The sequence below is a fragment of the Tachypleus tridentatus genome, chromosome 1, assembly GCF_004210375.1.
Source record: "Tachypleus tridentatus isolate NWPU-2018 chromosome 1, ASM421037v1, whole genome shotgun sequence".
NCBI lineage: Eukaryota > Metazoa > Arthropoda > Merostomata > Xiphosura > Limulidae > Tachypleus > Tachypleus tridentatus.
In genome coordinates, this window is record NC_134825.1 from 90,280,433 (window position 1) to 90,297,627 (window position 17,195).

A 17,195-nucleotide genomic window follows, 5' to 3' on the forward strand; every position below is an offset into this window, starting at 1 on the left:
AAGTGCAGAAAATATAGTAATATAATATAATACTCATGTATTAGTTTAAGGGGATAAAATACAGTTTTTTAAATCAAATACTGACTTAAAGCAAACTATGTTAGCATCATGTCAGAAAAAAAAGGTTATAATAAAAATAGAATACAGTTTCATATTGTTTAACTTTTGACTTATTTAAGTATAAATCACATACACATTATAATTTTGAAGCATTTCTAAGTGTTTAATTTTTCAAATGACACATTTTAGTATTGTAACTCCTTAACTGAAATAAAAACTACTGCCACAAAATGTGTCAATCACAACTTATTTTTCTCAAACAAATTTACTAGTTAAACCTTACAAACATGTTCACTTTAACAAATAAAAAATATACAGATTAAATGTTAATAGCATCATAAATTAACTCCAAAACTGATAAATCATAAAATCACAGATATTTTTGTGATATTTTATATAACATTCCAAAGTCAGTTCTTTACTGCATATAAACCTTTTATCCAACACATCTCTGTGAGATTTAATAAAAAAACAAAGAGATTGTGCTTATAACTACCTTTCAATCTTACTAGCTTTACCTATATATTATAATTTAACATTTAAAACAATATTCTGCAATCTATGAAAATAAGCTAAACCTCAAGAAATAACCTGCATACACAAAAAGTAAAAGTAATCATAATCTAACTTCTCAAACCAATGTATTATAAAGCTGATGCTACCACAGTTAAACAGCACAAAACAAGCATGGATTGAATAGTGCTGGCACAATGTGTTGCAAGGCATGAACATAACATGAAATACATATAAAACACAGGAACAAAAGCACAAAGTAGTACATAGTGTAAAATAAAACAAGAATTTTCCATCATAAATACAGAATGGGATTAAGGAGAAAAATCATTATTACTTATACAATGTTTAACAAAACAACAAATTACTATTAGAAACACAAGCCACAGAAAAAAGTGAAGTAAAAACCAGATAAATGGTCGTGTGCAAGACAAGAAAGTATACATTTAAGTTCTTTGGTACTGGGCAGACATTCACTTCCATTTCTAACTTAACAGGATTATTATCCAAGTCCAGCATCCCCTAAAAAGCTCATTTAGGTTTTCAAAAAGAAAAATTTAAGTAATTTCACAGCCAAAGAGAAACTTGATTTATCTGATCCTAAGTATTGTATGTTCAAAATGTGCAGGTAAGGTTTGTTTCTTACTTTCAAAGCTAGTTCTTTTGAAAGTAGTTAAAACTGGCAATTTAACATTCTGAAAAGAAAAAAACAACAACAAATATTTTGAAAACAGGAATCACAAACAAGAACTATTTAAACTGGATTTGAAATAATAACAATAATACATGCAAATATGTACCTATGTTAACATGCATTAGTGTTATGTCAACATTCTTCATGAAAACAAAATCAAGCATACAGTAGGCTTAACTCGTGTTATGTCTATCTTGTATGCATTAATGTGAAAATAGTTACTTCACTCACTAACATATACCAGAAAACCAAGTGTTTATTTAAACATCATTTATAAATAACAGAATGAATTTCAAAACCAGTCTAACATTATGCTACAACATCAAAACACAATGGAGTAACATGCTTGTACTTACAGACCTTGTTTCCTTATTCAAAAACATTTTTAAAAAGGAAGAAAAAGAAAGCCAATCAACAATATGCCAAGTTTTACAAAATAAAACACCAACAGTACCTTCAATAATGTATGACAGAATTAATGTTTATGCAATTGTTTAAAAAAGAATTATCAACATAAAGTATCTTTTTAAAAATATGTATAAAATTCAAAGTGAATTTTTATTACAAAACAGCAATGTACTCAATGCATTCTGTTGGTTATAACAGGTCAAGTTCTAAAAATATTTTTTCTATGTGTCCAAGAAACCTTCCATAGTTTTTATACTATATATTTTTGTTTGATATGAAGTTACTTATTTCTCCTCAATTTCCCATTTGTATATCTACACGAAACAAGTTTTTCTAAGTGATTATATTCTGAAAGTTCTTTACTAATGCTTGTAGTTTTTGTAAGTTTGCTTATTTTCACTGTTTGTTTGTTTTCTAACTGGAGCTTAACTTCTCATTCAAAATTCTAACTTTATAATAAGATACATTTTTGAATGGAAGATTAATCACAAGAGTTAATAGAACAAAGATGTTCCATACATTTTTTCAATTTTGTGTAGTAATAAAAACTGCAAGCTTTCTTAAGGTTAAAAAGACTTATTGATAGCTTCTTGAAACAATAAGTCAAACAATTATGCATTCCAATAAATTTGTTCTTTCTAGCCAAATGGATGAAAGAAACTAAATATACCATGCTACTCTCTTGCTATATCACTAACTTAGAAGTTTATGACAAAATAAATACTTAAACCAAATTCATTCAAAGTGAGGTTATCCAATCTTTAAATCATTAATGCAATTATGTTAAGAATAGCAAATTAACTAGTTTGTTAAGAACTACTAGTAATATTAACTACTTTTTCAAAATGAAGGATTGAAATTGCTTCCAAAAACTTAGGTTTAAAACTTGAATGAAATGAGTTTGTAAAATCTCTTTTATCCAATCTGTCATGTTTAGTGTTAAAATATTTCAAATAATCAAATATTCTTTGTTGACACCAAATGTAAAACTTGGCACAAAAAAGTCATCCTCATTAATATAATCATTGGCTATGACAGACTACAACAGTAAAACATGCAAAGTGAAGTTACATGGACAAGTGGCCAGGTAATTTACGTTGAACGACCTTTTGGATGATTTTTATCTTCTTCATTATGTCAGTATGACATGGTAATATATAGAGTTTGTTCAAGAAGAAAGTTTTCAATAAGTATTTGAATTTTATTGATCAAGAAACTTGGCTTTTAATTATTAGTCGAAGATCATGTTATGTGACTGGTTGACTTTGATGTTATCAGTTTCCATTTGTGAATTTCAGTTCAATACTACTTTCAGGTTTTTAATCAATACATCTTTTATTTTTCATTTTTTCAAGTTTTTCTTTGTTTTCGTTTTTTCTGTCAGTAACAATGCATTTATCCTACCCTATTTTATTTCCCTTGTTAACAGCATGCTCTGAAATGGTAGTATTGGTTTTCATTAAAAGAACAGCATCTTGGTGTTCTTTTAATTATTGTTTTAACTATCTGCCTGTTTATCCTACGTATATTTCTTCACAGGCGCATGTATTACTTCTTTAGTTGTGAATTTATCTTTAGATCATCATGGGTTAAGAGGTTACTAAAGACTTTGCAAGATTCGAGTCAAATTTGCACAAGAAATTTCTTGCATATTCTTTGCACTATAAAACTCAATCTTTGTATAAAATGAAGGGTACAATTTTTCTTGGTTTGTTGGATAAATATTTCAAGATTCTCATGGTTTGTACAGCTTATCTAATCATGATTTTTAGGTACCCAATGGATTGAAAGGTGGTTTTAATATATCTACCCTATGAGCACTGAGATGTATCATCACATGCTCTGTTGTAAAGTGACAACATATGATGGCTAATAGAAGGTTGGATTTGTAGTTGAGGTACTTATCATTTTGCACTGATGTTTTGTAAATAGCGGTTGAAAGGTGACTATCCTAATCATGGCATTCAGGAAAGGAAGAGAAGAAAAGCTCTGACACAACTAAAATAATAAAAGCGATACCCATATAATATGAAACAAATTATCCTATTATGACACACTATATAATCTAGTTCAAAATGTAAAATATGGAAAACTGAATCAATACTCAAAATTAAACCTAGAAAAATGGGCCAACAAAATCAAACTTCTTCATATCCAGCAGGGTTATCAAAATTGGCAGGTTCTAGGCCTCCACAAACACACACATTTATAAATCTGATGTACTTCTAAGAACCACAGTCACCACTATTTGAATCATCTTGTCATTACATCACTAAGTTCCTAGTCCCAATTCTTGATCCTGTAAAAGCAGTAACAAGCAGCAGTTTTAAACGTTTTGTTTCAAAAATAACCAAAATCCCTGTGCAACTCAGTGATATACTTGCCAATATTGGCATACAAGATGTTTTCCTAGCATTTCAATATGTAAAATTCTTCTCTAAGTCTCCAATAGATTAGAAAATGTATCCTTAACCACTTGGACAGTGATATCTGCTGACACCATTATGGAGTTTTTGATCTTGTGTACAAACATAATATACTTTCATCTTTAAGACTCATTTTATGAAGAAAATAATGATTTAGCAAATATCCTCTGTATCTTCTCCATTCTCAGTAAAGAAATTTAGAAATGAGGTCCTGTGTCCAACTGAGAGCCTCCAAATCTTTTAAATTACATGTAAATGATACATTTGTCATTTGGTCCAATTATTTACACATAATAGGTCTTTTTATTTCATAAAATCACTAAGTACACCAATAAGATCATCTTTCAACTTGAAGAAAACAGATACCTCTCCTTCCTGGACATCATGATTTACTGTCAAGACAGTCATCTTAAAATTACCACTTAGAGAAAAACCAATAAGTACTTCAACGATAAGTCCAACTATCTGCTACCCATCAAATGAAGTATTAATTATATTTACAACCAAGCAATTAAAGTATGAACATTATGAAAACCAAAAAAATAAGCTATACAAAATAAAACAATTTCAAAAAAAACATACAGAAAATGAAGAATAAGCATTTTTTTTTGTTACTAAAATTCAGTTATAATTCAGTTCTAAAGAATATGCTCTTGAAATATCGATTTCAACTGCAAGTTCAATTTAAGTCCAGTAAATACCTCAGTAATCTCTTAACCCACATCAAACAGCATAAATTGACTAGGGAAATAAATAAAACTTCTTGCAGCCATGGATACAAAAACATAGGAGAAGAAGGCAGACAACTTGGACAACAACTAAGAAAACATCAAGACACTGTTCACTTAATAAAAAAACAAAACCTCCACTATTTCAGAATATGCTGATGATGATGGGACATAAGACAGACTAGAATAAATGCAGTGTTATCACAGAAAAAACTGAAGAAATTAAAATTAAAAAAGAATATATACTCACAACATCTGAATTCCAGATAATATATATATATATATTTAACAAGATCTTTAACCAATAAGAATTAACAGCCATCTTGTAACAGGCATTTCAACCAATGAGATTAAAAGTGTTAATAAGAAATTCTTTTGCTCTTGGACAAATTCCATAAATTACTACACCTTCCCTAAACTACAATTACCTTGTAAGTTGTCAGTACAGTTTCACTTCACATATTTTATTCTTAAATTCTAATTCTAAATAATGTCTCTAAAAAAATTCAATGTTCTAATGCATATGAATACATGCACTTTATTCTATACGTAGCTTAATTTAACTTTTAATTTTAAACTACAAAAAGTGACAAAACAAATACAACTGACTTGTTCTAGTTATTATACAAAGCTGATTTCCATATACATTCATTTTCATTACAGAAATACCCAATATTTTCTCCTTTCCAATACAATGATACTTAAATACCATGGTAGTGGAAAAAACAGACACAAAAAAGCCAGAAGCTAATGAGTTGTATAAAATACAGTGACATGCAAGTGAAACAATTAGAGAAAAACACTTTATACAAGCCAAGTTTAATCAGACTAATACTGTCCTATGTTCTCTTGATGAGCTTAAAAGCAAGGTATGACTGATCATTTTCTGTATTTACCCTAGGTATTCATTATTTGTTCATTAACATTATTATTATTGTCTGACAAACAATGATTGATTTTGTATTAAGCTAAAAATCTTCCCTTCCCTCAAGTCTGTGATGTAGTATTATACTCATTAACTTCAAACCTTTTATCCCCTTTCCAACAATACAGTTGATGAGCAAAAGGTAGAGAGAAAAGAAAACAGCATACATGTAGTGTAATAACTTCAGAATACTATATAAAGATTATGTCTAAAAGTTACTTGACTATTTACAAAATGAGAGTACATAAGATACTGACTATTCACAGTAGCTGACAGGATACTTCCACCAACTGTTCATGTTATTAACAAAATGTACACATATTTCATACACAAAGCAGAACCTTTTCATCCCAAATAACTTTGTACAAACATGTTCTGACTTCTCATTCAAAAGGTAAGTCTACTTTTACATTTACCTACTAAAAATTGATTTCTACTGATTCAGACAACAAACAAAGCAAGTCAATAAAAGGAAATGTATTCAAACAAGGCACCATAGTTGTTGTTTTTTATATATTTGTTTTAATATATTGGCTGTGGGTTTTTAATTACAGATACTACAATAACAACATTAACTTGTAATTATAGCAAAGCAAGCACCATCAAGAACACTGGCTTTGGTTGTGAAGAGATATCTTTCATGTGACAAAAAAAAATAAAGATATAAATACTTATCTCAAAATAGGAAGTTACTTGAAACTACTAAGATTCTGTTATAACTAACAAGAAAAATACAAAATGTAACAGTAGAACTAAGATAATTTTGATTATCTTAATTCTGTATATACTTATAAAATACAGTGTACTTAAAACCCAAAACATTTTATAATTTCAACAAAATTTGGTGTACATAACATAAATTTTGTAAGAATGAAAAATGTAAAATGTTGTACGTGAAACAGTGTTTCTGATAGTTGCTCCATATCTGTTAATCCAAAAGTGTTACATTACCTTTGTTTTGAGCTTCTAACATAATACTCCTACCTTAGGTAAGTAAAATTGCATTGAAAATACCAGAGCTGCTAAAATTTAAGAAAGATGCAAGTTATTTTTATTAAAGAAATAAAAAAATGCAAACACAAGATAAATTTACAATTAGGTAATTTCAAAATCATTCAGGTTTCAATTAATGTACATTATTTGTAAATATTGAATAGTTTTCTTATAAAAGATATATCTGAACATAAACATTAGGCATGAATTTTAACAAATTGTTATAACAGAAGCATATGGTACCTCTATACAATCAAAAGAAAAATTAATGGGTGCAGAAAAAAGAAAAATTTAGGCTCATGTACCAAAATAAAAATTAGCAAGAAATACCTAACCAAATAGAGGTCAAGATGCTGAAAAGGGGAGGAGAAATGGGAAGCGAATGTCTGTCGTACCATTACTTGGGCTGTTTAGGAAGGACAAGAAGCTGTCCTGAAATTTCCTCAAACCTGCCAGCGGGTCATCTGCTGGTGTTCCTGTAGAGGAAGATGGAGAGTGGGAAAGAGAAGAAGACAGTGCTGTTTTTGGAGGAACATAGCTTGGTTCTTCTTCTGCAGTGTCAGAGCTGTTGTTGTGGCTATGTGTATAATGATAAGACAATCCAGGTCTTGTCTTATAGCGAGCACCACAAACTAAAATAAAAATTGAATCTTTTCAACCTCCAGATATTATAAATACCAAATTATTATAATGGTAAACTGGCACGTGACACCCTACATCTTCAAAAAAAACTTTTGTTGTTATTAAACCTTTTATTATGTAAAAGTTACAATGTTCTACTACATTTTTATAAAAATCAGTTAATTACTGTTAACGTTTTCACTTTCTACTGTGACAAAAATTGCCTTTGTTAATTTTAATAATATGCTATTGATATTCTATTGATAAAAATATTTTCTTTTCTTAGAGAACAAAACCACAATTTTTATAATCTACAGCTCTCCAACATTACACCAATAATTGAATTTTTGTGAAGTAGAAAAACTAAATAAATAGTTTTTAGGACTTTTAAATATATAATTTTACTTTATGCTAAATATAAATTTGTAAAAATGCAATATTATAATTAAGCATCAATTGTTAATGCTTCCCAACCATCAGTTCAGTATTCACCAACCATCAAAAGAGGGAGAGTTGAATAATCATATACAGCACTACTGTTTATCAGAAATACAATATAAAATTTGAAGTCATACAGTTAACAAGTACTGTGGACTATTTACTTAAAATGCACAACATTAAACAGATAAAACCAATTTTTTTGTCTGTACATCCATTTCTTCATGAAGCATATACTGAAACAAACAAGCACTTGGTTTCTCATAGATTCCATTTATTAATCAGAACAGCATAGTATTTAACAAAAAAATTATACAGAAATGAAACCAAACATATAATATTAAAAAAAAATAAATCAAGATATATATTAAGCAGTGAATAAAATATCCACATCCAATTTACAACACAGTTAAATCAATGTTAATTCATGAGCTTTGCCTATAGTAATAAATAAAGTTTCAAACATAAAGAGTTGAGTACATTGTATTAAAATGATTTTCAATACTCAAATTAACAAGCCATGTGACAACCACAGGTAAAATAAAGTTGCAGTGGAATAGGATGTACAAAACTACATTTTGACACTGTTTGCATTTTGTAGGTACAGCAACCACTGCAAAAGTATCACTTTTGGAAAGGGTATGTAATAGCCTTTTCCAATGTAAAATACCTGTACTCTGAGGCCATAAATATATGTTTAGATAAAGGATTTATGACTTTCAAGATTAGACTATCTCTTGAATTTAATGGCATTGGAAAACAAAGGAATATGGATCAACTCTGGACACCAGGGCTATCCACAAAGACACATACAATAAGTCATACAGTATACCCACTGTAGCAAACAGTGTGGTGTCTTATAATATTTGAGAATCCATAAACATAAAGGCAAAAGCTATCCATGTGTCTTAAGCAACAGTATACAATACAACCAAAATAGGATCCCTGTCTGAAAAAGCAACACTGGTTATGTGTATACATAATTTGTTTCCACAACAAGCAGAGAACAAAACAGGTATTCATCTTATTCTACATGAAACATACAAGCCATCTTGCCAGATGTAGCAGATTTCTATGCAATCAGTCTACTGAAATAAACCGATCAATAGACAATCATCCTTTTATACCAGATGGTTTATGGAAAGTACATCACAAAAGAACGGTGTATATTGGACATGACAGCCATATTAAAGTTTTTTACATTGGAAGCTACATTGCAAAGTTATTGTCAAGATGCATGGTCATCAGTTAGACCATGACTAGATGTGGCAACATATACTGTAATGAATGACATGATGAGCCTCACATCACTTCAATATAATGTACTCAAATTATGTATAACATACTTTCATAAGCCTAGCACTAGAATAAATGTTTATAAAAAATATATTTTTCAAATAATTTATTAAGTACAATTACAGCTGATAGTGATTGTATGTTCACAAGATAACAGTATGTGTAATTACAGTGTATCATTTAATTTGAAAAAAAAAACAACATAACTGCTTGCCAGTTTAGTGGAATTTTAATAACAAAATCAGTGCTTATCAAAGTGGTTACATCCCAAAATTTTATGCAGAATGTTACTCAAGAACACCTCTATTCAAGATTGACATGAAATCAATTATATAATAAATGACAAATGTGGCAATGAAAATTTTACACACATATTACGCATGAATATGCTAATAAAAGCTATAATGAAACCTTAATATGCAATTTTGTCATTGCTAGCAAGCAATGAAGTTGGCAAAACCTAAGTGCTCATTTTGCCAGCACTTAAGTGGTTCAAGTTCTAATAGGCATACCAGCCTTTCTAACATGGACTTGAAACTTAGTGAATCATCACCCATTTGAATTTGTAAATCAATATTATTATGTATATTCAACTTAGAATTTTCAGCATCTTTACTATGAATACAGAATTAACATTTCATTGCCCACTCAAGCTCAGAAAAGAAGTACAAAATAGTTGAAAGTTTAAGAACATCAAAGTTCAGACAATTAAAAAAGAACTGTCTTTAGATTCTGAAGACTAAAATTTGTCTCTGCAGAAATCTAACTGACATGTATGTACAGTCATAACAAAAGGTGCATTCTGACTTTTGGAGGATTGGAACACATTATGGAACATATACTAAACCTTCAACATTACTAATTTGTATAATTTAAATATGATCATTATCACAGAAATAAGTTAATTTTTAATTCAAAATCCACTTTAGCTAACAAGTAATATAAATATAATAAAATAAAATGTTCACACGTAGGTTCAAAATAAATTATGTACATGAATTATCATGGTTTCAAAATTTAAATTCATTACATTTGTATGCATGAGAAAAATTTCTCAAAAGTTCAGCTTACACAATAATATAGACAATACACCAATGTTTATATACATGCATATATAACATGCATATGTTGTTGATTCTTACATTTGAAAATTTTCTAAAATTATAATGAATAGATGGGAATTTCATAATGTAGACTTAATGTACCAGTTATGTAAATTTCTAAATATATACTTAAATTCAACAAACATTGATATTAAAAGGGATATATGATAGTCACACTTCTAATTGGAAAGAATTGCATAGAAGGTAAAGGTCTCTGAAAACAAACATATTTAATGATCATTCCATGAGACAGGTTCAATGCAGGCATGAAAAACAATTCATTACTAGATTGAAAGCACCTGGCATATAAAATATAATAAGATGAACATGAAGTGCATTGGCCCAATACAGAAAATCCAAAGTCCAAAAACAGAGATCTGTTGGATGGGGTGCTCCTCTTGGTGACTGATATAGGTCAATACCAAAGAGCTGTCTGAACAAACTATCACCAGATGGTGATGGGTAACAGAAAGGAAGTGATGTTATGCCCAGTGACCCACTAGAATTTCAAGAACATTGATACTCAAGACAGTTTTCTCTGCAGACTAATGGCCCAAAGTTTCATAGTGATTGACTCAAACCTACCATCCCTAAAGAGAAGCGTCAATGAACACATGTATATCCCGATGTGGAGAAAAAAATGGCCCACCCACAGACACATGGCTTTATATTACTAGTTACCATTACAAATCATCTCTCCCGAAAGAAGGAAGGGAAATAGTGGTGGAAAGCAGATTCCTTGCAAGATTCCATTGTTCATAAAATATCCACTGCAGGGATCTCAAATAGGCATAACCAAGAGGGACCAATGCAGTCATGCAGAACTACATCCCCATGATGGGTGATGTCAGGGGACAAAAGTTGACCAATGTAATGTTAAATCTCCAAAAGTACAAAAACAGAAAGATCCATCATCTTGTTGCCCACACAAGTCCTAAAACAAAACACTAGTGGTTGGCATAACCCCCAAAGTAGTAATATTGACTTTGGAATTCATAATTCACAAAATATGTTGTCACACAGGAAACACTAAGCACAAAACAAAAATCTGCACTCAAAAGCTGCCAAATAAGAAGTAAAAGTTTGACAGAGGAGTGCAGAGGGTGTCACAAGCATCATGTGAGCATGCTACGCTACAATTGGTCAATAGATGACACATGATAATTTGCATGAGATACATATTGAAATATAATAATCTTCACAAGGGGCATGCAAAGCTTGTGGCATGAGAAAGTTCGCATATAGAGGATAGTAATGAACAACAATAATCTTGTGAGTGGATATCATATCAGAATTTGACTGATTAGGGGAAATGTTTACTGTTCAGATAATTCTAGATTTACAGATATTTATTTTGCTGGTATTAACTTTTCCAAAGAGTGTGCAAACTGTTAGAAACCAATTACCTGAAACTTAACCTTACAGACTTATAGAGTCATTATTCTGCTTCAGGAGAGTTACACCTAGAATGAGGTGGCACAGGTCATGAGGGTGTCATATATGTGGTGCAGATAACAGGTCACAGGAGGCTAAGTAGAATGTGTGGAAGAGAGTAGGTCACAGGAGGCAAGAATTATGGACTTTTGATACAGTAAACGATCAGTATCTGTAGAATTTAGCCCTTACAAACTGCATCATGAGGACGAGAACTTCAGGAATAAGCTTCAACAAGCCAATGTAGTGCGTGTAACATGCTCCGTAAGGCTGGATTCAGGTCCAGAATATCAGTTAGAGCCACTGTACTAGCCCCAAGGAACCAAGCAGCTAGCTGGAGTTTGCCCAGTAACATGTCACACAGACAATTCAGCAATGAACCCCTGTACTATTCACAGATGAATACAGGTTCTGTGTATCTTCAAGTAATCAATGTCTGAGGTTTGACTACATGAAGCACACCAATATTCAAGCATGCTCTGGGATGGCATCAGCCTGCAGGGGCATACATATTTCTTTGTGATTGATGGAGCAAGATGTTATATGAATGAGTCTTACTACCTATTATTCACCCTTTTGTTTGTGCTGTCAGAAATAAGCTGGTGTATCAGCAGGATGAAGCTCATCCTCAAACTGCCAGGATCATGTAACAATTTTAACAGAAGGAAAGAACAGAGATACTAAACTGGCCTACTACATAACCAGACCTTAATTCAATTTAGCACAAGTAGGACTTGCTAGGGAGAGCAGTTAAGACACAGACAACCTGCTCCTACATCTGACCAGGTTCTCAGAGCTGCTCTTGTCCACAAGTGGATTTTGCTGCCCCAGCAAGTCATCAGAAATGTCATAATTAATATGAGGTACTGGTGCAAAGACAAACAACAAAGGATGACCTACCAGCTACAAAAAAAATCATTTTGTTAAGTTTACTTATCTAAATAAGTTATTTTTCCTTTGATATTTCTGCAGCCAAATATTGGAATCTTTGTTATAATCCTTCTTTTTTTGTTATTTGTAAGTGCATTTTTTTTATTTGATAGGTACTGTTTACCTGTAATGTTTGTAATAAACAAATTTTGTCAAGATTGAATGTCTGTTTTCCCTTCATTCAAACTTTTACAAAATTAAATTATAATAAGATTTTTGATCACATGTTTACTTTAACAAATTTATGGTAACATTCTTAACCCTGAAAAGATTCTTTTCCTTGAGTATTTCAAAAGTAACAAAAATATAATCATTTTTCATCAATAACAACAACTAAATTTTTTATTTTAGTTACAACTTTCACTTTTATGAAGAAAAGTTTAAAAAGAAATTTTCACACTATTTATTAATCAATAACTGGCCAATTTGGGCAAGCAAAACTTACTCTCACAACTGTATGGCTTCTCAGCATCTGTATATTCTATTCTTTCTCCTCTCTTTCTACCTCGAGTGCTTTGCTACATTTGTGAAAGAGTGCATATGAGGTATAAAAATAAATAAAGAATGCACTATACATATAAAGTTAAAACTTATGACTTTAACACATTGAGTTACTAAAATCTGAATTATAATCTAAAATTTGATACCAAAATTATTGACATAATAAAATGTTTAATGCAAGTCAACAAATGTAATGACATGACCCATCATGATGGGGTTACAAATTTCGAGAACCATACCAACCAGCCTCTCTTCTTTCAAAAAAGAACCAGTTAAGATGTTTCAACCTATTTTTGTATAATAACCCATTCATTATAGGAATAAGTAGCTATCCTCTAAAAACCTCTCTAACAACTCAAGGTCTTTTCTAATATAAAAAGATCAAAAGTGAATGCAATTTCCCTAAACAAGTAGAAAAAAGACCTAACTATCAGCTTATACAACAAAACTATAGGATCTTCAGACATATATAGTCAATATTATTGTGAGTATATAAGTCAAAATTTGTTAACTTTATCACATGTAATAGAAACTGTCTCAAACAATTAACAGCTGTTTCACCCAACAACCCACAAAATTAACATAATTCCAACATAAGTGACATAATAATAACAGATAACCCATGTACATAACCTTACACTTAAATAATTAAATATGGTGTGACACAAATAGTCTAATTAACCAACCAATTCTCTATAAAGTTATAGCATATTCATTACAGCCAACCTGAGCCATGGTTCTCATATTAGCATTATATAAACTTAACTTCCTGACTATGCCCCTATCAATGTCATTAATTAGTTTAAATGAAGAACAGAGGTAGTCCCTTTATTCCACTTATAACATTAGTCCAGTTTGACTGAAATCCATTAATAACAATTTTCTACTTCATCTCACATGACAAACCTTCAATATATTTAACAAATTTATGCCCTACTCTAATTGTAGTTTTTCCAAAATTTTGACATTTTATCAAAAGCTTTCTGAAAATGCAATCAATCCAAATCAATTTCTTTATCCTCAACCAGATAAGTTACACAAGCTAATCAGAATTCTGTAGTATAAAGTGTAAAACTAACCCGAACTTTTCTCTTCTTTTTACGACTGTAAGTTTCTTCAAAATCCTCAAAATCAGTTTCTGGATCTTCAGGATCACCAAGATCAGGGAATTCATTCACATCCTCATATTCTCGAAACCATGAATCTTTAGAATCTTCAGTAACTTTGTCAAGACTGTTCTCTCCTCCATCTTCAAGACCAACAGCAGTATTTTCCACAACACTGATTTGATGTATGTCTAGATTTTAATTAATGATAACTGAAAGACTTAGTCAAAAATATAATTTTGCAAAATCAGAAAAAGACTGTTAAAGTTAGATGAGTAGGTGCACAGATTAAAAAAAAGGTTTTTAAAACAACATCCATAAGACAACTAGCATTAAAATAATTTTAAAATTTTCTACAAAACAACAGATCTTAGCTATAAAAGATTATAAAGCTCAAATTTTATGTTGTAACTTAATATTTAGAAAGTGTATATGTATCATACTACATAGAAACACTGAATTTTTCACCACTTTCCTGAAAGAGCAAAAACAAAAATATTTTTGTTTTTTCCACATAGTATTGTTTTGCAAAAGATTAACTGACTTGAAATTTGGGATGTTATGTGAAATAAATAACATTTTAATAAGACTTATCAAATGTAAAAATGTGTTTCTATTTGAAAATATATAAATAAATATTACTATAAATCCAAATTTTTATTTTCTATATATTTTTTATGTTCATTATGAATTGAGGAAAAAAACCAGCACTTTGTTTAAAAAAAACGAAAAATGTAAGTGAACAACAGAAACAAAAATGTGTTGACTAAAGAACTAATACAAAACCATTTCCTAAAATATAAAAACAACTTGTATTTTAATCATTTTCCCACAATTATACGAAACTACTATAAATGAGAGAGGCTGAGTTCATAAGATTGTTTTTATTCTGTACAGATAACAATGAAAATACCAAAATTAAAAGATAATAGAAAACATTACATTATTAGCATGAAGGAATCAGAGAAACTAAACAGAACATAATATAAAACATAACAGAAAAATGCCTAAGATAGGTGACTACTTTTACACTGAAAGTAATTTCTTCACAAAATTTACCCTAAGCTTAAAATAACTGCAGTATACAATGAACAATATACTTCTTCTTCTATTAATAAAAAAAATTTGCTCATCACTAGCCTTGCTACTCCCACTTATTCCTCTCTATTCATGTACATATTAATTCCTTCAAAATTGGTTAAAACCAAACCAAATCACACCAAAAGTAGGAAAAATAGGTAGAAAATGTGAGAGAAGGTAAGTATCAATCAGAAATACATTTTCATTTTAGGAAAATATTAACCTCCAATTATATAATAGCTAGAATCCCATATTGAAACAATGGAGAAACAAATGCAAAATACCCAAACTTAGCACTCTTCGGAGAGTGCTTGAAGAAATGCATACTATGACACCCTAACATACAAGATTACACTCAAAGGAGACCGCATCCAATCTGCACTGTTGAGATACATGGCTAAACTGGGTGTAAAAGATGCATGTCTAAACTGTACTTGAACATGCCAGATGGTGTAAAGTGGTTAAGGTGTGTTTGACCCCATTCAGTGACTCAACTCCAGTCCACAAACAGGTGGCATCAGGTATATGTCAAATAACTTTACTATTATTTTATGCCAATAAAACTGATATCAAAAACAGTTTAAATTAAAATTTTAATATTATGTATGTTTTAATTTCTTAATTTCAAAGTAAATATAATGCTAAATATCAATCTCCATTTGTCACATATCACCTCCTGTTGTCTTATTGCTCAATTTATTTTTTATCACACCACCCATACAATGTGTAAAGTGGTCATCGAATTAGTAACTCAAATTTAAGATACAGACAAGCTACAATATAACATATGAACCTACCACCTTATTGATTTGCTGAAATATCAATAAATTTAGCTAACTAATCTTGTAGAGTGGCTCATCCACGATTCCATTCTATTGAAACCTTTTGTATAGTCCCACCTACATCTTTTGATTAAGCATTTGCTACCATGAGAAAGTTTCCTGTGTACACAAACCTGACAGTAATTTGTAATTAGTATGAAGGTGAAAGTCATAATTTCACCAAAACTCTTTAATTGTGATGACTAAGTTGTTGCTCTAAACAGGTGATTTTTTTAAATCATATGTAGCCTGTTTAGAAACACAAATAAATTACAAGGGTTGTGTGTGCTAACATAGTAAGTTTATAATTACTTTGTTTCCTATAATATATACTTGAAGCCTACAAAACTTAATACCTCTTTACCCTTCACTCAGAAAATTGAGGCTTAGCAAATATAAGCATAAAATCTCAAAAGACTAAGTACTCAAAATCTTTATTTTTGAGGTATTTTTTATCTATTCTTCTATGTTTTACTAAAAATAACTAAAATTTAAGCATCTGTGAATAAATAGTATTTACTGGTTGATAAATGAGTTTGCTGAAAAGGAAATAGGATTTTATAATCATGCACACAAATAATATTTTTGTATGCCTATATGTTACACTACTAAATTCCATATATCTGAGAAGAATGATTAATACTCGACCACTTGCAATGTTTAATGGATTCCCTCCAACCATATAATAAATATTTTCACATATTCAAAGTCCAATCTCATTGCTCTAGGATAACTCTTCTTATAAATACTGTAAAATACACAAGCTGATAAATTCCACATCATTTTCTAGCAACAGAAATCAAGTTAGCTTATTTCTTCAGGTGCATTTTGTTGCTGTTAAGAGTATCAAGTTATGATGTCACGCAAACAGTCTAATAATGACAAGTGGTGATTTGTTACTTTATCTTCCACAGATTTCTCCTTCAGTTTTTGACAGTAAAATAAACACAAACAATAAAAGTGAAATGTTTAGCAGTTCAAATTCTCAAGAGACGTACTTTGAAACAAGGGATGGTGGGGCACAGCTGCTCGTTTTATTTCTGATCTTACAACTTTTTGTTATACTTTGATGATTTGTCTACTGGTTGTAGAACCAAATATATTGTTAGTGTAGAATT

The 17,195-nt window shown here is 30.3% G+C and overlaps 1 protein-coding gene across 7 annotated transcripts in view; it reads right to left on the reverse strand.

The window, feature by feature from the left end:
• LOC143255323 (zinc finger protein DPF3-like) overlaps positions 1 to 17,195 on the reverse strand; it is a 49,493-nt gene that overhangs the window by 26,556 nt on the left and 5,742 nt on the right. For 5 of the 7 annotated variants that reach the window (XR_013030562.1, XR_013030566.1, XM_076510796.1 and 2 more), the window contains exons 3-5: positions 14,150 to 14,367; positions 13,015 to 13,087; positions 7,143 to 7,379 (exon numbers count right to left, since the gene is read on the reverse strand). Coding sequence is in view for 5 of the 7 variants with exons in the window: in XM_076510796.1 (XP_076366911.1) it covers positions 7,143 to 7,379; positions 13,015 to 13,087; positions 14,150 to 14,367 (528 nt within the window). In the remaining 2 variants the exon portion in view is untranslated. The remainder of the gene's footprint in view (positions 1 to 7,142; positions 7,380 to 13,014; positions 13,088 to 14,149; positions 14,368 to 17,195) is intronic. The other 2 variants (XM_076510832.1, XM_076510805.1) reach the window with 1 other exon arrangement.